Source organism: Dromiciops gliroides, chromosome 2 (assembly GCF_019393635.1).
Source record: "Dromiciops gliroides isolate mDroGli1 chromosome 2, mDroGli1.pri, whole genome shotgun sequence".
Taxonomy (NCBI): Eukaryota; Metazoa; Chordata; class Mammalia; order Microbiotheria; family Microbiotheriidae; genus Dromiciops; species Dromiciops gliroides.
The window spans coordinates 532,099,271-532,123,834 of record NC_057862.1 but is presented as its reverse complement, the minus strand read 5'-3'; the positions used below and the strand labels follow the sequence as shown (position 1 = coordinate 532,123,834).

Sequence of the window (24,564 nt, the reverse complement as noted above, 5' to 3'; positions counted from 1 at the left end):
GAGAAAGAGAAAGAAGATGTAAAGAAAAGGAGGAAAGAATGGAAAGGGAAATGAGAGCGATGCAGGAGAGTCATGAAAAAAAAGTCAACAGTTTTAAAAGCCAAATGGAAAAGGAGATTAAAAAACTGTCTGATGAAAATAATTGCCTAAGAATTAGGATTGAACAAATGGAAGCTAGTGACCTTAGGAGAAACCAAGACACAGTAAAGCAAATCCAATTGAATGAAAAAATAGAGGGCAATGTGAAATATCTCCTTGAAAAAAAAGCTGACCTAGAAAATAAATCTAGGAGAGATAACTTGAAAATCATTGGACTACCTGAAAACCATGACCAAAACAAAAGCTTAGACACCATCCTCCAAGAGATTGTGAGGGAAAATTGCCCTGATATTCTAGAAGCAGAAGTTAAAATAGAAATCGAAAGAATCCACCGATCACCCCCTGAAAGAGATCCCAAAAGGAAAGCCTCCAGGAATATTATAGCCAAATTCTAGAACTCCCAGGTCAAGGAGAAAATACTGCAATCAGCTAGAAAAAAAAGGAAATCAAATACTGTGGAGCTCCAATAAGGATAAAGCAAGATCTAGCAGCTTCTACATTAAAGGACTGGAGGGCATTGAATATGATATTCCAGAGGGCAAAGGAACTGGGACTTCACCCAAAAATCACATACCCAGCAAAACTGGGTATAATTTTTCAGAGGCAAAAATGGGATTTCAATGAGAAAGAGGTCTTTCAAGCATTTGTGATGAGAAGACCTGAACTGAATAGAAAATTTGACTTTCAAATATAAGATCCTGGAGAAGCATAAAAAGGTAAACAGGAAAAAGACTTCATGAGGGATATTAAAAGATCAAACTGTTTACATTCCTACATGAGAAGATAATACTTTGAAATCATAAGAACTATCTCAGTAAGAAATTCACAGAAGACAGGGCTGAACTGAACATGAAGGGATGATATCTGTAAAGCATTTATGTTTTGTTCTTTGTAGGGCAGACAGGGTGGGGTGTCTTATGTCTGGGGCTGGATTTGGGCTTGGGGCCTCCTGGATCCAGGGCTGGTGCTTTGACCACTGTGCCACATAACTAATCCATGATGACATCATTAAAATAGGGTTGAGGTGTAGGAGGAATAAACTGGGGGAGGGAGAAGGGGAGAGATGGTTTGGGGAGAGGTAGTTCACATGAAGGAAACAAGAAGAAAGCTTATGGATGAGAGTAGAAGAGGGGGAAGGAGTTAGGGAGTGAGTGAACCTTAATATCATCAGAACTGGCTCACAGAAGGACTAATATACATACTCAAGTGGGTATAGTAATATATTTTTGCCCTGGGGGGGGAGGGAGAAAGGGGGGGGAGAAGGGAAGGACGAAAGGGCAGACTGGGGAAGAGAGCAGTAAAATGCAAAACACTTTCAAGGAAGATGAAGATGTTCTGCATTACTGCACCAGTATGACATAATGAATTGCTTGATCTCATAGGAAGGGTTGAGGCAGGAGGGAGGAAGAAAAATTTAGAACACAGAATTAGCTCAGGGACCCTGATCTCATTGGAGTGGGCTCATGGAGGGAATAGCTTTCATACCCAATTGTGAGGAGCAATCTATTTAACCCTGCAGGAAAATAGGAGGGGAAGAGGATAAAGAAGGAAGGGTGAAAAAAGGGAGTGCAGAGCAAGGGAAAGGATAGTCAGAAGTAAAACACCTCTGAGGAGGAATAGGTAAAAAGAAGATAGAGTAAATGTCATGGGAGGGGAGTGGGATGGAGGGAAATAGTTATGATGATTGATTATAAAGGCAAAACGTATGGTACCTACTTTGCTAGGCTTTTATGAAGAAAATTCTCTGTCAAGCTTAAGGTACTATATACAGGTTATGAACAGGATACTATCAGAAAAACCTGGAAAGACCTACATGAACTGAAGCAAAGTGAAATGTACTGTATACAAAATAACAGCAACAGTGCGGGATGATCTGCTGGGAAGCATGTGGTTATTTTCAGCAAGACAATGATCCAATATAACCCTGAAAGACTTATGAAGATTGCAGCCCATCTGCAGAGAAAGAACTGATAGTATCTGAAAACAGATAGAAACACATTTTTGATTCTTTTTTTCATTTCCTCTTTGACAATTCCTTAATCTGAAGTTTTGGGTTTTTTGACTGTTTTCTCTCACAACTAGCTAATATGGGAATTTTTCCATGACTATTCATGTATAACTTATTTTGAATTGCTTGAGTTCTTGTGGGTGGGGGGTGGGAATGGAGGGGGAAGTGAAGTTGGAACACAAAGTTTTTTTAAAAATTGATGTTAAAATTTTGTTTTTACATATATTCTGGAAAATAAAATTCTATTAAAAAAAGAAAGAAAGAAACTATTGAGAGCAGTTAGGTGGTTAAAGCACCAACCCTGGATTCAGGAGGACCTGAGTTCAAATCCAACCTCAGACACTTTACACTTACTAGCTGTGTGACCCTGGGCAAATCACTTAACCCTCACTGCCCCACAAAAAAAAAGAAACTATTCAATACTTAACTCCCTAAAAGGTAATCTTGTCACTCAGCTTGTGATATAAAAGAATTTGACTGGTGAAACTATATGGTAATCAACCCCAAAGGCAGTCTTTTCACTAGCTATATATGTCATTTTTACCCTATATAAACTCTGTTTCCAGCCCCGCTCTTTGGACACTCCTAGAACTTGCTATGGTGGTACCATGAGTTCTAAGTCCTTTCCCCAAGACCTTGATTTTGTTTTATCGATTGTTTTCATTATATTTCAGGTTGACATATTTGGAGGTCCCACCAAGATTTGAAGACTCCCTAAATGTCCAGCCTGTTTTTTTACTTCAGATGCTTGATGCCCTAAGGAATCCTTTGTGCTCCAGTCCTGACTCAAACTCAGAGGCTCGGCCTGGATGAGTGGGTCTCTTCAAATCTAGAACTAGCATCTCTTTTCACTTGAGTTCCTAGAGCTCTTTGATTGGGGGTCTGATTATGTCCATGGATGACTTGGTAACTTTGGTCCATTCTGATAGGTTCCCCAAAAAGGGGATGGCTGCAGTTTGTTTTTATGGACCATATGTGGCCACTCTGACAGGTCCCAAAAGAACAGCTTGCCAAGTTGAATTTTCAAATCATGGACATGATTTGTAAGTACTTGAAAAATTGGCAGAATATAACTAAGACTGACCCACAACACTGATGGCCACAGTAGGGTCTCCTTTTTGAATTTACTCTTGATTCTGCTGGCCCAAAGACTGAGGGCCTTGAGTAGCATGCAATTTCTCAATGGCTTCCTCCTCTGACAGGAGGCTCCCCCTCAAAAAAAAAATTAGTCTGGCTCAAATTAATGGGACTTTGAGGATATAAAGGAAGACCTAATTTTGTACATGATAAATTATTTTAAGAATCTTTACCACTACTGTTTAACCGTTTACTATTTTTGTATCTGTCCTTGTGGAGTGCTATTTGTGTTAAAATGTTGTGTGTGTGGGGGGAGGGGGGTTTTTCTTCTTTCCCCTTGTTGTCTAAACTAAGTCTCTTATCTTGTACTGAGTTATGCAATTCTCTCTGCCACTCAAAGCAGAACTGTCAGAGGTAATTTACAAAGAGAGGCAGTTAAAGGGTGACTACAACTTGATTTTTTTACCTGTTTTTAAGAAAAGTGTTGAAACTTTAATTAGGAAATGATCTCCAATATTAGACATTTTAAATCTAAGTTTTTTATGAACCCCAAAATTTAGGGTAATAGATCAGGTTCAATTAATTCTGGCTTCTCAGTCACCAAAGTTTTTTATCACCATGTAAAACTGAGTTTATTGATAATAATGGTCTCATATTGAAATGTTAATAGTAGATGGGCCTTAGATAAATTGAGAATTATACCATTTGGGAATATAGGTCCAGTTGTAGTTGAATTTATTCTAGTCTTATTTTAAGTGGAATATGTCTTCTAATAATATGTGGGGGGTTTTAAGTCAGGACTTATTGTGATATTTTCATTAAGACAAAGTGTTTACAAATTTCATGGGGGCAGCTAGGTGGCACAGTGGATAGAGCACCAGCCCTAGATTCAGGAGAACCTGAGTTCAAATCCTGCCTCAGACACTTAACACTTCCTAGCTGTGTGACCCTGGGCAAGTCACTTAACCCCAATTGCCTCACACACACAAAAAAATTCATGGATCTAGAAATTTGTTAATTGTATGATTTTAAAACAAATTAATGGGGGCAGCTAGGTGGTGCAGTGGATAAAGCATTGGCCCTGGATTCAGAAGAACCTGAGTTCAAATCTGGCCTCAGACACTTGACACTTACTAGGTGTGTGACCCTGAGCAAGTCACTTTCATTGCCCTGCCAAAAACAAAAAATTAATTAATTAATTAATTTAATTAATTCAGTTTACCAATCTGTAATGTGGATATTTGATCATTTTAGACCACTATTCTTTTGGGTTATAAATTGTTATGGATTCAACTGTTAAAAGACTGATGTCAAGTACTTGAAACTGCTCATTTTAAAATGCTGTAAAACTGTAAGAACACAAAGAAGTGATCTCAAAGTCGGGAACACCTGGGTTCAAGAATCCCCTCTGGGATACTCCCTCAGCATAATAAATGTGTGACCCTGGGCCTCTTGGTGTAAATAGCAAGAATTTAAAAACAAAACAAAACATGAAAACTGGACTCTTCCCTAATAGCTCAGGGAAACTTGTTCCACTTAGCAATGAATGGCACCATGTTTGACAGTTTTTTCTCAATAGCTCTGTTAAGTAGTTTCTTAATCTAAAGTCAGACCAATTACATACTATTAAAGTTATTACACACTAATAATGCAGTAACAGTTAAAAACAAAGTTTACTGTTGTCTTTTTTTGTAAGCTTCACAGGTATTTCAAGTTATCATGCTTCTAGCATTCAAATTAACTTTCACCACTATTTTATGTACCAATGACAAATTATTTTAAAAGGCCATAAAGTATCTTGTTCTCAGGTTACATTTTTAGTACATCTGATAACAACCAATAGTCTCCACCTTGAAGGACTGTTGTGGGAATGCAGTGGGACCCTGATGTAGGAGGTGAAAAAAGAGTTAACAGAAAAATCTAAGACCAAGGTTTAATTCAGATATTTGCTCTAAAAGGGAGTCAGACCCCAGTTAATGGATAACTTACAAGTCAGGATGCTAAATTCTCTTACCCACAGAAATCAGTACCCATAATGGGAACAGAGGGAGCTAGGCTGTGGAGCCCTGAAGACTATAACAATAATTGAATTGAAAAAGCTATAGAAATAAATGAAAAATGAATATGTTTTGAAACTAGTCATGGGAAACAGAAAGAAACATATGCAGAAATGCCAAATTTGTCCCCATATTCACCTTATGACATGTAAAACCCCAAAACACACCTCCACTAAAAAAGGTACCCACCTCAGGGGTTGGCTTAGGACCCCAGGAACTCCAGATTAGGATAAGCCCTCCCCTGTACCTCCCCAAGGTGTAGAATATTACAATGAGTAGGACAGGCCCTCCCTTGGATGGAGAATAATAATGAGACTGATAATCAATTTATCCATACTATAAATATAACTGTCTTTCCTTTTATTATTCGAGAGATACCTTTCCACTTTTCTGGTTCTCTCCCTGTGATCACTCACAACATTGCAATAAAACTTGGTAAACTGAGTCACTGAGTCTTGTAATTCTTTTGGGATGACTCACAATAAATTTGACCCCAAATTCCAGCACACATAAACCCCAAGAAACCTACAGATCCCAACCCCCAAGAAATTCTTAGAACTTTCCCAAGGAAAAAACACCTCAGGAATAAGGTGTGGCAGGACATGACCCCAGTATGCTGATATGCGATACTAAGGTCTACAAGATGATAAGATGGATATGAAGGGATGCTGCATATTCTACTGATACCCTATTATCAAAGACCCCCTCTTAGTTATCTGGCCCCAGTTTTTGCATTTCTTCTTGCTTTGTAATTTCCTCCCTTTTCTTTGTTTTGTAAAGATAGGAAAGTTGAGGTCTTCTCTTACTCCAGTGCAACAAGTCACCATGGTGATCTGTTCCCGTCATTATTCCTCTCTCCTAATAAATTCCTTTTTATTTTACAAGATTCATGATGAGCCTCCAATTCTTTGGGTGAGCTAGTCCCCTTATCCAGATCTCTCTACTATCCAAACCTCATGTGACTATCTCCAGGTGTAAGGTTCTCAGCACAGTCACTTTCCACTCTGACAGACAAAGAGGATGAGAATTTGACTACATTCAGGATCATGATTAGGTTAAAATTGTTGACTTTATTTTAAACCCTCACTTCACCCTTCCCCAGAAGATCTCCAAGAAACTGAGATAGAAAATCCAGATTATTCCTGGTACACTGATGGTTCCTGTCTCTGAAATGATTCTGGTAAATTATCACTACAACTGAGGAAGTTATTGAGTCAGGACCCCTTCCTTTGGCCTCTTCAGCATAACAGGCTGAACTTGAAGCCCTAACTTCAGATTGTGAATTAACAAAAGGAAAACAAGCGAACATTTACATGGATATGTTATGGGTCTGGGTACCACAGAAGTTTTCTGGGGGAACTCAGGGAACCTTCTCTTTGAGGAGCTAAACCAAAGGACAGACACAGACACACCTAAAGAAGCATCTCCCCTACCCCTCAGGAAGATTGTGGTGCCAAGGGGACAGAGATAACTCCAGAAGTCCTCTCATTCAAACATTCACTCAAACTTTCCCCACCCCAAAAAGGAACTTTCCATTGTCAGGTAGTGATCACCGCCCCCCTTGCCCAACTTCTCTGAACCAACCCCCAATAAGGGCTCAGGAGATCACCCCATCTATGATATATAAACCTATGGCATTTCTCCTGCTTGAGAAGATAGGTATCTCAAAGAACCACATCTCTGGATCTATCTCCCCTTGAGACTGCTCTCAAAGTTTCCTTTCTCTAGTGCCTAAATAAAATATTATTTTATTCTAGTTGGATTTATGTGTGAGAGGGTGTAATTCTTTAAAGAGGAATACCTAAGGACGCCTACTCCAACCATTTCTCCTATGACATATAGTATGTATGATTTTGGTGTGGCACATGATTTCAGGATATTACAGAAGTATCAAGGGTCCCTGACTTTCTCTGGCACTCCCATTAAGAATGGGGCACAAGTCCAGAGATTGCTTGACTCCCTTTTGATGCCAGCAGAGGTGGCTATTATAAAAGTCCCAGGACACTTCTGTGAAGATTCTCCGCATGCCTGGGATAATGCCCTTGCTGACCTTCATGACAAATAGGTTGCTCAGAAGTGCCCAATCTCTATTAGTCTGTGTTTCTTTACATCTGCTGGTCCCGCCCTCAAATTAACATTGACCCCAGCAGAGCCTGCTGCCATCCAAGAGACTATGTCTTGTCCCATCCAAGGCAGGCTAAGATGAAAAGGGTGCAAAAAGGATAAAAACTCTAGGCCCTGGGATACCCAGTCCTCCTGACTCTCTGTGTGTCATCCTATGATGAAATATCTGTACTCTTTAAGTCACTGGAAGCCTGACAAGCTGCTTAGTTTGGGCTGCAAATATTCTGGGGGGAAAATGAGATGCGTTGTGCATGATGTTTATCTACAATGTGAAATCTGTCCCAAATATAATGTTAGCAAGCTCCTAAGACCTCCCCCCAGGAAATTCCCTCTCCCTGAGGCCCCCATTCAAGTCTGGCAGATTAATTTTATTTAGCTCCCACCTTTCTCTAGTTATAAATTTGCATTAGTCATGACCGTATCTTTTCCTGGTGGATAGAGGCTTTTCCTTACAATCAAGTCATTGCAACAGATCTAGCCAACCACCCTTAATCCTCTGGTCTGGTAGAATATATCAATGGAATTAAGACTCAGTTTTCCAAATTTATGGATGATTTGGGTCTGCCATAGCCAAATGCCCGAGTTCTTCTGAACCTTACTGTGACCCCTTTTGGTAAAATATACTTGTCACTAGGCATCCTGTGCCCCTCCTTTGTCCCCCCAGCAACTCCCTCACTACCATGGTTTCCCTTCTGTCCTACTACTGGGATTCCCTTAAAACTTTTTGAGGCCTTAACTATCATATTTCTCAGCCATTTTCTAGGGACTCACTCCTGAATCAGTCTACTTTGCAGTTGGAACCCAGAGACTGGGCCCAGGTGGAAAGGGCCCCACCAGCTTCTGCTGACCAATCCCTCTGCTGCAAAGTTGACAACTGGATAAATCTCTCACCTGAAGAGGGGGACTAATCCCCAAATGGATCTCCCAGTAACCCAAAAAAAAAAAGAAGCAGGTGACAAGAAAAACAGAGCACTTTGCTAAGACACTGGACATAAGCTGAAAATCCTATGTTCCTTGACCCAGCTTACATTAATTTAAAACTTTTGCAACTGTTAATATGAATACATGGATCACCTATGTCCAGCTTGACCCTGGGCTTGGCCATAGAGGTGTCAGTAACAAGGGGGTGGCCAGGAGCCTGAACTGTAAGGAGCTGGGTTTTTACTAGGCCAACCTCTTGGGGTCTGCATTGGGGACAACGAGGTAGGGGAGGTGGCCTCACCTTCAAGGAGCATCCCCCACTCCTGTTTCCCAGTTTACTGTCTTACTCTCTCATTCAGGTCCTACTATTCCATCAAAGCCAAAGGTTGTGGGGAGTTTAAGGGGAACACCCCTTAAATGTAGGCCAACGTTGCCTTTAATGTGCATACGTGAAGATCAGAAATTCCCTCTTCACCTTGGCTGATCTAGTTTCATTCCCAGGCCAATGAATTGCCTGGGGCTGACCAGACTTTGTCCATTCCAGCCTCTGATTATTTTGTAGATTTCCCAAAATCTCCCCCTTCAGAGAGTTCCAAGCTATATGTCTTTCGTACCCTATATAAACTCTGTTTCCAGCCTTCCTCTTTAAGTACTCCTAGCACTTGCTATTGTGGTACCATGAGTTCTAACTCCTCTGCCCCAATTAATAATCTTGATTTTGTTATACTGATTGTTTTCATTAAATTTTAGGTTGACGCTTCCTTCACCATCTTCCCCCTTCATTTGTCTCACACAAAGAAGTGGCCCTTCTTCCTACCAAAGAAATGTATTGATAAAAACAATTTACTGAGAACTGAATGGTCCCCACCTGCTCCCCATTCCCAGGCCAATGAATTGCCTGGGGCTAACAATCTTTGTCAATTCCAGACTCTTAATTTGTTTTATGGATCTCCCCCAAACAAACTATCCCCTCCCAAAGATTCCCAAGCTTACTCCCTGGACTTTAGGTTATTATGTAAAAAGATTTATATTAAATAGTTTCTGTCTGTGAGGAACTTTTCCCAAGGGCAATCTCATTGCTCCCTCTGTTCTGTTATGCCTTGTAAACCCTGTCCTCAATCCCCATCTTTGGGTAGTCTTAGCATCTTGCATTGTGATACCATGATTAAAGACCTTATTTCTCATATATTGATTGTTTCATTAATTTCCAGGTTAATAGTATGTTTGATTCTATCCTCTCCTATCTTTTCTAGCAACTTACCCCTTCTATCATTCTCACTCTCTCACTAATCTTCAATTTCTATTGGTTACTTCCTTGCTGTCTGCAAACATACCTACATCTCCCAAATCCTCAAGAAATTCTCACTTGATTCTACTATCCCCTCCAAATGTCATTCTCTATCTTTCTTCCCTTTTGTGGCTAAACTCCTTGAGAAAGCTGTCTAAAGTGAGTGCTTCTGCTTCTCCTTTCACCCTCTTCTAAATCTTTTGCAGTTTGGCTTCAAACCTCATCATTCAACTAAAACTGTTCTTTTCAAGTTACCAGTCATTTTTAATTGCCAACTGTAAAGGCCTTTTCTCAGGCCTCCTTTTTGACCTCTCTGTAGTCTTTGGCACTGTTGTTCATCTTCTATTTCTGGATACTTTCTTATCTCTAGGTTTTCATGACATTGTCCTTTCCTGGTTCTCTTCCTATCTATTTGAACACTCTTTCTCAGTCTTCTTTATTTTATCTTCTTCTAGGTTGTGCTTTCTAACTGTGGGTGTCCCCCAAGTTACTGTCCTGGGTTCTCTTTTCTAACTCACTTTGTGATCTCATCTGCTTCCATGGTTCAATTATCTTTGCAGATGATTCTCAGATATATTTATCCAGCTCTGACTTCAGTTCTGACTGCCAGTCAAATCAATAAGCAATTATTAAGCACTTAGTGTATGCCAGATTTACATAACCAACTGCCTACTGGACATCTCAAACTGGATACCAATGGACATCTCAAACTTATCATGTCCAAAACTGAACTCATTATTTTTCTCCCCAAACTCTTACTTCTCCTAAAAGTCCCTATTACTGTTGAGAACATCACTATCCATCCAGTCACTCAGACTTGTAATCTTAGTGTTATAGATAATTCTTTGCTCACACTCATTTCACAGTAAATTAGGGTTGGCTTATTTGTAATTAAGAGTAGTTAAAATTAATCCAAGAGAATAAACATTTACCTTTTTTTGAGTTGTAAAGTATACAGTCTCCCTTCTATTGAAATAGCATATGAAATCTCTTCCTAGAAAATCCAGAACAACAAGAAGTCAATATAGCAGTTTATGAAATAAGACAGTAATGTTTATATCCACTATTCCTCAAGAGATATTTACGGTGTCTTTCTTCATTAGCACAGTGTCTTGCATATAGTATTTGATGAATATTTTTTTCAAGCATTCAAAATAATCTTGCTTTAAAGTTTTCATTTAGAATTTTCTGAGAATTGCATTAACAATAACTTAAATATTATGTGCCAAGTTCATAAATACCATATTCAATAAGGAGATCTGTAGGAGACATAGCTAAAAGTAGGAACCAGGGGCAGTTAGGTGGCACAGTGGATAGGTGCCACCCTGGAGTCAGGAGGACCTCAGACACTTGACACTTACTAGCTGTGTGACCCTGGGCAAGTCACTTAACCCCAATTGCCTCTGTAATGATTGGAATGACGCCACCTGCTGGAGACTTACTGTAGAAGAGTTCCGCCCATGAAGCGAAGGTCTTTGAGGGCAAGACCAGGAGTCTTTTCTTTAGCATCAGGAAGTGACGTTGGGTAGTGGGAGGAAGAAGGAAGAGACTAGCGCTCTGTCTCTGGCTTTTCCTTTGGACTCTGGTAGAGAGCGGAGCTAGAAATGTGCTCTCCCTTTAATAGATAGGAATCTAGGCCTTTCTCTCTCTCTTTACCAAATTCTTATTCTCCTTAATAAATGCTTAAAAGTCTAACTCTTGCTAAAGCTTATAATTTATTGGCGACCACTCATTGGATATTTTAGACAGACTAGCTAGAATTTTAGCCCTTAACACCTCACAAAAAAAAAGAAAGAAAGAAAGAAAGAAAGGTAAGAACCAAAGAGCAGAAAAAAAAACCAAAACCCCAAAACAGAAAACAATTAAAACTCAAAAAATAATGGGAACCAAAGAAAAAGGATCATAAGAGAATATCAGTGAGGCAACTGGAAAAATTCAACTGTATTAAATCCTCTGTGTCTTAGGATCAGTATGATTCTCTGTCTTTTAGACCAACTCACCAGACTTATAAAGTTGCACCCAGACTTTGCTATATCCTAGCTTAAGGTCTGTAAATACATTCTCAGATCATAACATTCCCCTCACCCACAGTAGTAGGTAGTATAATTTCAGAAAAAATATAGTTATGCAACATCTTAAGATGACAAGAAAACTTATGAAGCACTATACCATTTAATTGCTTAGAGTTCTAAGCCAGGACTAATTCAGGCTAATTTCCTGTAGTTTAGGTTTAATAAAGATAAAATGAGACATAAGTCACTTAGCAGTTTACAAAAGGAGATTTATTTAGCCATAGTAAGAAGATATTAAACAGGTTATGCATTGAGAACACCCCATATTGATTGAACTGAGTAAAGTTCCCTTGAGTTGCCCACTGAGGTTGGTCAAGCATCAGAGAGTGCCTTCAGTTCATCAGGTAACTAGGAAGAGATGTCAACGCCCTGAGCCTTAAGTCCCCCAACCCAACTGAATCTCACAAATAGTCAAAATGTTTTAAGGAAAAAATAGCATAACTTTAATGAGGGCAGGGTTAGATTGTTAACCTTGGAAAGAATATGGATTTGAGGACTCCTCTCAGGAATGTTCTCATAACACCCAAGCCCAACAAAATCTATACCCATTATCACTAGACTTGGAATCAGAAGACTTAAGTTTAAGTCTCAGCTCTTCTAGTCACTTAACCCCTTTATGCCATTGAGATCTCATCTATAAAATGAAGGCAATAATACTTATCTTGTCTATCTCAAAAAGTTGTTATGAAAATGAAATTAGTTACCTTGAGCTATCAATAATACCTAGATAAACCTGTACTCTGAAAAGGGATGATAAGCTACCTGGTAAGGGAGGGAATAATGACCATGTTCAAATTGATCTGTTCCCTATTGAATCAAGTGTCCTCCAATATGAGAAAGCATTAAAAGCAACTGGCTGAGATGGCAAGCTGACCTAATGTCTCTGCTCTCATCTGTCTTGTTCTTGTTACTATGACTTTTCTATATAGACTAGAAATGGAAAGGGTATGGAGGTAACACTTGGGTTCCCATGTGGTTATCAGGTCCATAGTCTTTCCAGTCCATCAAATGTTGCAGCTCTCCACACCACTGGCAACATAATTAAGTAGCTTCCAGACCACAAAATTCTTCCTGGCAGTCTTGAAGTACTAGGGATGGTCAATAAATGTATACATATAGATCAAGGTCCTTATGTGACAACTATACCAAGACCTCAGAGAAGTACCTCCAAGGCTTATTTTATCCCTTATCACCCTACAGGCACTGGTAGAATATGTCTCTCCATTTTTATTGCAGAATTCCTATCATTTCATAGGCACATCACTATCTTAGTGACAACATAATAGCTACTCAAGATACCAAATTTTACTCCCTCATTAGTTTGGTCTCAAATGTGATATTATTATTATTTTTTTTTTTTAGTGAGGCAATTGGGGTTAAGTGACTTGCCCAGGGTCACACAGCTAGTAAGTGCCTGGGGCTGGATTTGAACTCAGGTTCTCCTGATTCCAGGGCCGGTGCTCTATCCACTGTGCCACCTAGCTGCCCCTCAAATGTGATTTTTATCACAAGTGAAAAAAAGAGAAAAGAAAGGAGAACATTGGAAGGAAGTGACATTCATGACAGTTATAATCTAGGACCACAGAGAAGAAGTAATTAGGACAGTGGAACTAAGAATAAATTAATTCATTCAGAATATGTTTATTAATCATCTACTATATAAAGGGGACTGCTTCAGACATTGGTAACACAAATGTAACAGGAGCCTGGTCATTGGAACCCCATCATCAGAGCACATGCTTTACCTGCTGCCAGTCCCCATAAAAAGGGTTGAAGAACCTGCTGATCAAAAGGAATAAGGATGTGTAATAGAAGGGAATTGTTCCCTGACTTGGGACATGCACAAACATTTTGTAACTAGTTCTTAACTTCTAACTACATGAGGGAAGAGATGGACTATTAATCCACTGCTAAACCAGAACTGGAGTGCATTCAAAAAGCACTGACCACCAAAGAGAATCCTCCTTTTGGCTCTTTCCTCCTTGGATATTTTCTTAGTTAGGAAGCAAGACCTACCGTGAGTCTTTGGTGGGGAGAAAGACTGTAGGTCTTTATTTCTCTACTGGTGCTGCTACCCTCTAGTCCATGAAGGACTGGCTCTGTTGTTTTATTTTATCTGTCCATCCTGTTTTTAGATGAATTAGGGTACAGGAGATAGCTACAAGGCAGCCAAGGTCTGAAAGTCAAAGTCCATGCTGGATTTCTCAGCCAGCGTAGTTTGAAAGTAACTAAAAGAAAGCCATGATAATTGATTCGTTGGCTATGGCAAATATGAATGTGAACACAGTGGTTCAAATACTACGTATGTAGAAAATGCTCTAAGTTTGGCCCCATGGACCAAAATGGTATAGGGAAAGAGTGTACCCCAGGTATTGGGGAGAAATGTTTATACTTCTGTTCTTGCTCTATTTTCAAAGGAAATATCCCTTTGTAAAAGTTAATTGGTGTTAAAACAAACAAAAAAAAGAACAAAAAACTAAAAAAAAAACTAAAAAAAAACAATTGGTGTTAGTCAAATTATACTGGAGAACTAATAGCTGGTGGTTAACTTTAGGACAAACACACCAGAATGGGGACTTGAGATAATAACAGTAGAAAAATTCCTCCACAAACCTTCAGAGGTACCCTAGAACGCTGAAAGGAAAATGTAGCCCCCCCTTGTTCTAGAAGCTGATTTGCTAATATGTTTGTGGGTTGAGAGAATAAATCCAGAGTCTGAAAAAAAGATACAAAGGTAAAAACAAACAGATTCCCAGGCTCTAAGGAACCTAAAATACAGAAAGATAGCATGATGTAGTAGATAAAGTGATATCTGGATTCTGGAGTTCAAATTCTACCTCAAGACAGTAGCTATGTGAACCAGGTCAGGCTAGTTAACCTCTCTTGGCTTCAATTTCTTCAAATGTAAAATAAGAGGGTTGGACTTGATGACTCCTAAGATCTCTTCCAGCTCTAAATCCATGGTTGTATGATCGAATAGAAAAGACTTTTGATTCAATAACTATACTACAATAATTATAAAGGTGAGATCTATGCAAAATGCTCTCAAAAAATCGATGAGAGACTCCTCCCAGAAGAGATCTTGAAAGGCTTTAGAGTTGGATGTTAAAGAAATATTATTACTGTCACATAGGTAAAGTAGTTGTTTCTTGTCTCTTAAGGCAGTTAATTCTAATTTTGGTGACACTATCCAGTGTTGACCTCCATATAGTAGAGGGGGCTTTCTCATTTCGGAGTTCTATATATCAGTGAGATCATAGGTCCAGTCCTTATGACTATTTAATGCTTGCTACAACCAACATCTTCCTATTTTCTTCTTGAAAAAAGTTTTCATGACATACTGATGAATAATTGTGGTGACCTCTTTCCTTTCATTTCTTAGTCCTAAACTCTATTCCCCAACTTTCTTTGAGATTACTAAATATATGGGCATATGATTAGTTTTGTTATGGACCCAGAGCACCCCAGAAGTTCTCTGGGGTACATCAAAGAAACTTCTCCTTGAGAAACTAAACCAAAGGACAGACACACATAAAGAGATAAGTAGAACCAGACTGGACTGAGCTTGCTCAAGGACCCCCACCCTTCATTCTAGTCTCCCTCACCCCTGGGGAGATAAGATTAGGTGTGGCTGCTACCTTTGTGGCCAGAGGAGCAGAGAGATGGCTTGAGAGATTCATAGCCACCCCTCACCCAACTCCTCCAGCCACCACCAATGGGGGAGGGTCCTCACTCACTAAGGGAATTTCCCACAGTCAGATGACCACCCCCATGAGTCCTCTATAAAAGTATCTGCCTGTCTCCTGCTCGAGGAGATTGGTATCTCAGAGCCACGCTCTGTGCCATGCTTTTCTCCCCATGATTAGTCCAAGGATTTCTCTCTTGATTTCCCTTCCCCAGCCCCTAAATAAACTACTATCTTATTCTAATTGCTCTTGTGTGCAAGAGGGTGTAATTCTTTAAAGAGGAATTCCTAATAACCCAAACCCCTAACCCCTATCCTGAACCCCCCTACCCCATTTACCCATATCAGTTTGGAGGGTCTTTTCAGGTTCTTTAGGTAATTTTTCTACTTGTTAACCTAGCACAATATCACAAGTCCATGAGACACTGGGTGGCAACTAGATTTATTATAAGAGAAATGAACATACATGTGGAACTCAAAGACAGAGCAAAGAGTTCCCAATCCATACAGAAGTATGCATATCTATGACAATACAATAAAAGAAGGAAGGGAAACAAAACTGAAAGTGGCATGGAAAGGGGAAAGCTGAAGGTGGGAAAAAGGACAAAACCCCTCCCAAAGGGGAGGAACAAGGCAATGACAAAAGCAGCATTCTTTTCCCTGTTAGACCATGAAGATGGGGGGGGAGCTCGGTCTGCTTATCTACAAGGGTCCCAGCTGCACAAGCAGCTTTTCAACCTGCAGACTGACTTGTGCCTGTCTTGACTCCTAAGGACACAGAAGAGTCTGGCTCTGAGTGCAAAAAACAAATTATGTCACCTGAGAGGGAGGAGAGGGGGTGGTTCATCCTTGCCACATTCAGGGCCTCCTGCATACTCTAGGTCCAGTATTTCTGGAAAATATGGAAACTCAAAAAGACAAGTTCAGGAGACCCCTTAACATATTTCTTCATCCTCTGCAATAGATGTTGCCCTATAAACAGCAATTATCTTCACGGTAATCTGTTTTTTATGCTTTTTATTGCAAGAGGAGATAAATTGTCCCGTGAAATAGCTCTGAATGCCTTTGGGTGAGTGACCAATGCTGCCAAATCACTAACCTAAAGAGAACCTGTGAGCTTTCATTTTATTTAGCAGCAAACTTATTTATGCCTTCTCATTTCATTTATACCATAAATGCCAATATGAATATGCTTCCATTTATACCAATTTGTTAGTCATTTCAAAAAGACCTCACGTTAAGAGCACTACAAGTTAATGTCCAAGGACAATTTATAAAACTCTGAGATTCTAATCACCCTCTCCCCTTTGGCCACCATCACTGCAGGTACAAAAGGAGAACATTTTATTTTTATGGAACTGAAAGGAGACTATCTGTATTTTTATGGCATAGAATTTGAGAACTATTGTATATTTCTATCTGTTTCACAGGTCACAATAGTAAGATGGATCATCACCTAGTGGCCAACTAGGTAAGAATAATTAGCTAAACTAGTCCATGAAGAGCAGTTGAGTAAAGTCAGCAAGCATTTGTTAAGTACCCATTAGGTGCCAAGCACTGTGCTGGGTTGGAGATACAAAGAAAGACTAAAATATATTTTTTAATAATTTTTTAAAAATGTTTAAACAGTCTTTTCTGTCAAGGAGCTCATAGTCTAATGGAGGAGACAATATGCAAACAACTATCTACAAAGGACAGAGACAGGATATATTGAAGATAATTAATCAGAGACAAGGCACTAAAATTAGAAGACTGAAAAAGACTTCTTCTAGAAGGAGGGACTGGAAGTAAGACTTGAAGGAAATCAGAGAAGCCAGGAGACTGAGATGAGGAGACAGTATCCACCATGGTTCAGAATGGGAGAGGAAGCGAAGAGGCTGGAGGGAGAGGGGGAGTGGAGTCGGGGAAAGAAAGAAGAATGCCTGGAATCAGGAGATAGAGTGTTAGGTTAGAAGAATAGCAAGGGGGCAGCTAGGTGGTGCAGTGGATAGAGCATCGGCCCTGGATTCAGGAGGACCTGAGTTCAAATCCGGCCTCAGACACTTAACACTTACTAGCTGTGTGACCCTGGGGAAGTCACTTAACCCCAATTGCCTCACAAAAAAAAAAAAAAAGAAGAAGAAGAAGAATAGCAAGGAGGCTGATGTCTGTCATATGGACCAGAATCAAACCTACAATTAGGCACCACAGTATTTTTGGTATAAGAGAGTATAATTGCTGTAATGAATACAGGAAAAACAAATTTAACCAGCAACAATGATTTTTCTCCATCTTCCCCGGCAAGTAAATTACATAGTACAAGCCATGCCACAGTAGTAAGGAATTTATGATACTGTTACGGAACACCAAAAAACTATTTTAATGTATGACTACTATAGTCTTAAAATCATTTTCATTATAGAGAAAGTAACAGAATTAAGGTAATTTTATATGTAAAATCAAGCTAAAACATATTTGTAATACCCCAGTTCTCCACATCATATAGAGATCTTAACTAAATGACTTTTAAAAACCCACTAATTTATTTACTCTTATTGTCCCACAATGAAACTGATAGCTAAATTTACATTCCTTTTAGGCAGACATATCTGTTGATAGCCTTACTTTTTGAAGAGTGACTAGGTTTCTTGGTACGATTAAAGATCTAATAATTAATATCATACTTAGAATTCTGAGTAATTTTGTTCCTTACATATTCTGAATCTGAATCACTTGAATTTGATAGGATCTCCTCTGGAACTGTGATCTCTACGAATGACTGTTGAAAATCTGGAGAAAGCAAACAAGTTTTTTATTATTATTACCTGCTGAAATAACCTCATTTCAGGACCTACCAGTTCTCTGACTTCCCTTTATAAGTTCCAAAGTATTCTTCATTTCTAAGTTTCCTTAATATGACCAGTTTAATCCTTTCTATATATCACCCCCCCATTTGTCTCTGAAATTAGACCTTTTATGCCCAAAATGTATGCCAGCAAGATTCTTATAATTTTCCCTTATTTTGACACATTCCTTCCCACTACTGTCTACAAGTCTATGATCTTCCATTTCTTTACAACTGACTGAAAAAGTAGTGTTTTTCACTCAAGATATAAGCAGGGCTCCTTACCCTACCTTCACTCCCCCTTACCACTAACCTTTTCTTATATGTTTCTTATACCTATGCATCTTCATCACCTGCTACTATACAGATATTGGAGCCACATACAAATTTTAAAAACAGAGGGAAAAGGCTGCTTTCTACTTTCCACTTTCACAGTATAGCAGTGAGATAGACCCTACCTTATGACTCCATCAATGGTGAGTGTCCAATAAATATTCCAGCATTTGCCCCAGTCTTTTTCTCTTACCATTCTTCTCTTTCACTCTCTATTAATTTTGCTTTCTTCTTCTTCTTCCATTTCCCATTTGTCTGATGTTTCCATTTTCCCTTATTCTACCCAATTCTGCCCTATTCCCCAGCTTCTTTTTCCTTACTCTCCCAACTTTGTGTGCCCCACCTGAAATCCAATTCAACAAGAAGCACCTAAAATATACAAAGCATTTTACCAGGCATTGAGAACACAACAAAAATAAAACAGTCCCTACCCTAAAGGAGTTTATATTCATTCCAATGGGAGGATACAGCATGTATACACAGATTAGAATAATACAAGGTAACTGGAGAAGATAGGGGGCACTAATGGTTAGGAGAACAATAAAGAATTCAAAAGACAGAGATGAGGGAGAAGTACATTCCAGGCATGAGAAACAAGTTGAATAAATCATCTGAAGCTGGAGTTGGGAAGTTAACAATAATCCTAGCAATAAATGATGAGTTCTCAAACTAGGGTAGTTGTTAGTTGATTAGAGATGATAAATTCAAGAGATTTTGTAGTAACTGAATTGATAGAAATGGATAATGGATTAAATGTGGAAGGATGAGGTAAAGGTCAAAAATGACCCTAATGCCCGGGTTCTTAACCTGGAGTACATAAACTTGTTTTTTAAAAATGTTTTGGTAACTTTATTTCAATATAATTAGTCTGCTTTTTAACCCTATGTATTTTATTTTATGCATTTAGCAACATTATTCTAAACAGGCTTCACCACACTGACAAAAGGGGGAATCAAACAAAGTAACATTAAGAATCCCTGCCTTAATTTGGAACTATGCCCAAAGGGCTATAAAATTGTGCAGACCCTTTGATCCAGAAATACAACTACTAGCCTAAGGGAAGTTTTTCTTTATGTCAATCCAAAATATACCTCTGCAGTTTCTACCCATTTATCTTAGTTCTGCCCTCCAGAATGAAGCAAAATAAATCTAATACCAATTCCCACATGAAAACTCAAAAATCTGAAAATAGTTCATAGGATCACTGATTTAGAGCTGGGACTTCAGAGGGCACCTTAATTCATACCCCTGAAGTAATTGAGGCTCAGAGAGATTAGCTGATTTAGCACAGATCACACAGCTACTATGCAGCAGAACCAGATGAAATTCACCTTTTTTCAGGCTAAATTTCCCCAGTATTTCCAATCAATCCTTATCCAGCAAGTCTTTCCATTAGCATGGGTACCCACTTCCACATGTGCTCCAGCTTGTCTATATCCTTACTCTAATGTGGTGCCTAGATCTGAACATAATACTTCCGATGTGGTCTAACCATTATTGAATTTAACAGATATAGTCCCCTTATTCTGGGTACTATACTTAATGAAGGCAAGGCAAGAATTTACTTTTTGGCTGCTTTGTTATATATATGACTCATGTGGAACTTGCAGACCACTAAAACATCCAGATCTTTTTCACAATAACTCATCTAGTATAAAGTTGCTATCTAGCTATACTGTCTAAAAGTCTAATAAGTGGTCGCTAATAAATTAGAAGCTTTAGCAAGAATTTAGACTTTTAAGTATTTGTTAAAGAGCAGTAGGATCTAATGAAAAGAAAGAAAGGTAAAAATCTAACTATTTCTAAGAGACCCCATCATCCGATCTGCCATGGCAAGGTCAGGAACAAAAAAGGACCCAACATTTCCTTCTTCCTCCCAGAAACCTCTTGTCTCAACCCGAAACATCAAACACCACTTCCTGATGCCAAGGAACTGACCTCCCAAGCCACACAGCTTGCCCTCAGATGCCTTCTCCTCATTGCGGAGCTTTCCTACAGTAACTCTCCAGCAGGTGGCATCACTCCAATTGTTACAGTAGTCAAAGCTTCTTAAACTATGGGTATCTACCCCATGTAGGGTTGGGTAACAGAACGTGAGGGTCTCAAAAAATTTGGCAGTAAATGTTTGACTTGTATACCTATTTTATATACCTATATACCCCAGGGCGCATAAAAATTTCTCAGGCAAAAAGGGGTGGGAAGTGGAAAAATTAAAGGTCTGGTCTAACTATGAATCTCCATCTTGTAATTGTAAAGTTGACTTTTTAAACCAATTTGTATAGCTTAAATTTCTCTCTAATAAATGTCATCATTTCTTTTGACCCACTTATTTTAGCCTGTTGCTAGCTGGAGATAGCTCCTAACAACTTGAGAGAGGTGGTTGTTAAATTTTCTGTGTGAGCAATTAAACCACAGAAATTGCTACAAATCAGGGAATAATTTCTTGTTTGGAGAAAATGTTAATAATGCAGAATAAGATAGACAACAGAGTAAATATCACTGGAAGGGAATGGGATGGAGGGAAATAGTTATGATGATTGACTACAACGTCAAAATGTATGGTACCTACTCTGCTGGGCTATTTTGAAGAAAATTCTCTGTCAAGTTCAAGGTACTTTATAAAAATTATGATGAACAGGACGCTATCAGAAAAGCCTGGAAAAACCCACACTAACTGAAGCAGAGAGAAATGTACTGTATATAAAATAACAGCATTACTGTGAGATGATCTGCTGGGAAGCACGTGGTTATCTTCAGCAAGGTAATGATCCAATATAACTCTGAAGAACTTGTGAAAATTGCAGTCCATATACAGAGAAAGAACTGATGGTATCTAAAAACAGACTGAAACACTTTTTTTTTGGACAATTCCTTAATCTGAAGTTTTGTTTTTATGTTTTCTCTCACAAGCAAGATAATGTAGAATTGTCTTCCATCACTACTCATATGTAATTTATGTTGAAACGTTTTGAGTTCAACATTGAGTTTGGGGTGGGGGGTAGGAGAGGAGGGAGAAAGAGAAGTTGGAACACAGTTTTAAAAAAAATTTGATGTGGAGGCAGCTAGGTGGGGCACCAGCCCTAGAGTCAGGAGTACCTGAGTTCAAATCCGGCCTCAGACACTTAACACTTACTAACTGTGTGACCCTGGGCAAGTCACTTAACCCCAATTGCCTCACTAAAAAAAAATAAATAAAAATTGATGTCAAAATTTGCTTTTACATGTAATTTGGAAAATAAAAGTATAAAAAAAGTGTAGTGTGTATATATATGTACATATAAATAATATATACATATATTATATATAGATACACCCTCTTCCTCAAGCTGGTTGTTAAACATTTACCAGGACACCATGAAGAATATTTTTGAATACTGAGTTTGCCATCCCAGTTGTTAATAATTTCTCCCAGTTTTATGTCATCTGTGAATTTGAAAAGTATGAATTAACTCAAGGCACTGATAAAAAATATTAATGAATACAGGTCCTGGGACAGATTCCTGGTGGAAAAAGGGGGGAATCTAACTTCAAGGGGTCAGTCAACAAGCATTTATTAAGCATCTACTATGTTCCAGGCACTGTCTGTGCTAAGTACTGGGGATACAAAGAAATTCAAAAAAATAAATAAAACAATTAAGTCCCTGCTCTTAAGGACCTCAGTCTAATGAGGGAAACACTATGCAAACATCTATCTAAAAACAGGATAAAGAATAAATTGATGGTAATCTCAGAAGAAAGGCACTAAAATTAAGACTAGGAAAGGTTTCTTGGGGAAGATGGGATTTCAGCTGAGACTTTTGAAGGAAACCAGGGAAGCAAGGAGGCAGAGAAGAGGAAGGAGAGGCCAGCCATGGGGGTCAGCCAGAGAAAATACCCATTCGGAGGATCGTCCTGCAATTCAGGAACAAGGAGGCCATTAGTCACTTGGACCTCAGATTGAGCAGAGGCGAATAATGTGTAATAAGGGGCCAGGCTTTGAAGGGCTTTAAAAGTTGACATCCAGTCATTCACTATTCTTTTTAGTTTCTTCAGCTGGCTTAGAATATACCTAATTATACCCATCTATTCTAGACCACATCTCTCCAGTTTCTCCACAAGGACAGCATATAAACCTTCTCAAATACTTTGACAGGTATGACTATTACCTTTCCCTCATCAACTGACCTCATCTATAACCCTCCCCCAAAAGTGACCATTATGTAAAAAAATACCGTCCGAGTCCCTTGGTTTAGTAGTAATTTACTCATTAACTAAGCCCTTAAGGTTTGCAAGGGCTTTCTACCCTTTGAGGTAACATCTTTTACGTAGGAGGGAACTGAGGTTGATGGGATGTCTCCGGTCTGGAGCAGAAGCCTAGGAGAATTTAGGCCTCCGGTTTAGATGAGGCCATAAGGTTTCCAAGGATGTTCTAATGATTACGAGATGGGGGCTTTGGGGTATCTAGTCCAGACAGTTACCCCTCCCTCACTGCCCCCATTTCTAAGATGAGAACACGAGGCCCAGAGCAGCAAGGTCACACGGTTCCTAAAGTCACAGCCCCGGGACTTGAACTCTAAATCCAGGGCTCTTTGGCAAAGCGGTTTCTTCACAAGGTGTCCCATGTATTCAAAGCCCCCGGCACCTCCGAAACTCACCAAGCCCCGATATGAATAGCCCACAGAGCCCTGCAAGCAGGGTCAGGAGGTGAAACATGGCGCGGGCGTCTAGTCCCTATCTTAGCCAGAGCAAACCGCCCAGCCAATCAGCCGTTTCAAAGCTAACGCTAGCAGGCTGGCGCGCGTCTGGACAGAAGTGCGAGGGGTCAGGGCCGGGTGGTAGGCGTGTGCAGAGTCGAAGTGCCGGGAGGCAGGCGAATGCCGAGCCGGGGAAGTTCGAGGGGCGGGGCCAGAAGGTGGGCGTGAGTGTACGTGAGGGAAGGAGGCGGGGAAAGCCTGGGAGCCTGTCTTGGGTGGGCTGCTGTAGAGCAAAGTTTCATAAACTGTGGGTTGCCACCCTACATGGGGTCGCGTAACTGAATGTGTGGGTCGGGGAAAATTTGGCAACAATATAAGGTTATCTATACTTGTTTTATATACGGGGTCTCGAGTGGAAAAAGTTTCAGAAGCCCTGCTGAGAGAAAGGGTGGTAGGAGCTAACTCAGCCCCCTGCCCTATGCTATCCTCTTCCCCTCCCCCCGCCCGCTTCTATGGCTGCTGGCCTTTGGCTTAATTTTTGTTTAGGTCTCCCAGCTGGAATTTGGCCGGGGCCCTGGCCTCTCCCCATTCACCCTTCTTTGCCAGAGGCTGCAGCCTGTCCAGTTCCCTTGCAGCCTGTCCAGTTCTCCTGCATCTGTACCCGTCTCCCCACCACGGCACCTCGCCCCCCACCCCGCCCCGCCCTCAGCTATTGGGACCCCGGATCCCGAGGAGATGAAGCTGGTTTTGTTCCACCATGGGTACTGCACAGTGGTGGATTTAGGAAAGTTTCAAATTTGATAACATACTATGTACTGGAAGCTGTGCTAAGTGCTGGGATTGCAAAGCCCCAAATTTTAAAGTCCCTACCTTTAAGGAGATTACATTCCATCAGAGGAGAAAAAAGTGTACACGTATCAGTATTAACTAAATAAATACAAGGGGATTTGGGGGTTTGGACATTTAACAGCTGATGTAGATTAGGAAAGGTCTCAGGTAAAAAAGGTGGGATTTGAAACTAAACTTTTAAGGAAACGAGGAAATCTAAAAGGCAGAGGTGCAGGTGGAATGCATTCCGGGCATATGGGTCAGTTTGCAAAGAACTCAGGGATAAGAAATGACATGTCCCATTTGGAAAAACACCAAGCAGGTTAGTTTAGCCGAATCACAAAGTGTATGAAGGGGAGTCATGCATAATAAGCCTAGAAAGGTAGATTGGAACAAAGGATTTAAAATGCAAAACAGTAGTTTGTATTTGATCCTAAAGCTAACAGTCACTAGAAATTATTATTGAATCCATGGGAACTGATAAGATCACCAAGAAAGGGTAGAGAATGAAAAGTGCAACATGCCAGGCTTCTGCTACTTAGTCAAGTCTATCACAGTTGATCAGCACATAATGT

The 24,564-nt window shown here is 39.8% G+C and overlaps 1 protein-coding gene across 1 annotated transcript in view; it reads right to left on the bottom strand.

The window, feature by feature from the left end:
- LOC122739250 (disintegrin and metalloproteinase domain-containing protein 32-like) overlaps positions 1-23,180 on the bottom strand; it is a 124,257-nt gene extending 101,077 nt beyond the window's left edge. The window contains exons 1-3 of the mRNA XM_043981059.1: positions 23,123-23,180; positions 18,024-18,100; positions 10,507-10,568 (exon numbers count right to left, since the gene is read on the bottom strand). Coding sequence (XP_043836994.1) covers positions 10,507-10,568; positions 18,024-18,100; positions 23,123-23,180 — 197 coding nt within the window. The remainder of the gene's footprint in view (positions 1-10,506; positions 10,569-18,023; positions 18,101-23,122) is intronic.
- Positions 23,181-24,564: the final 1,384 nt, after the last annotated feature.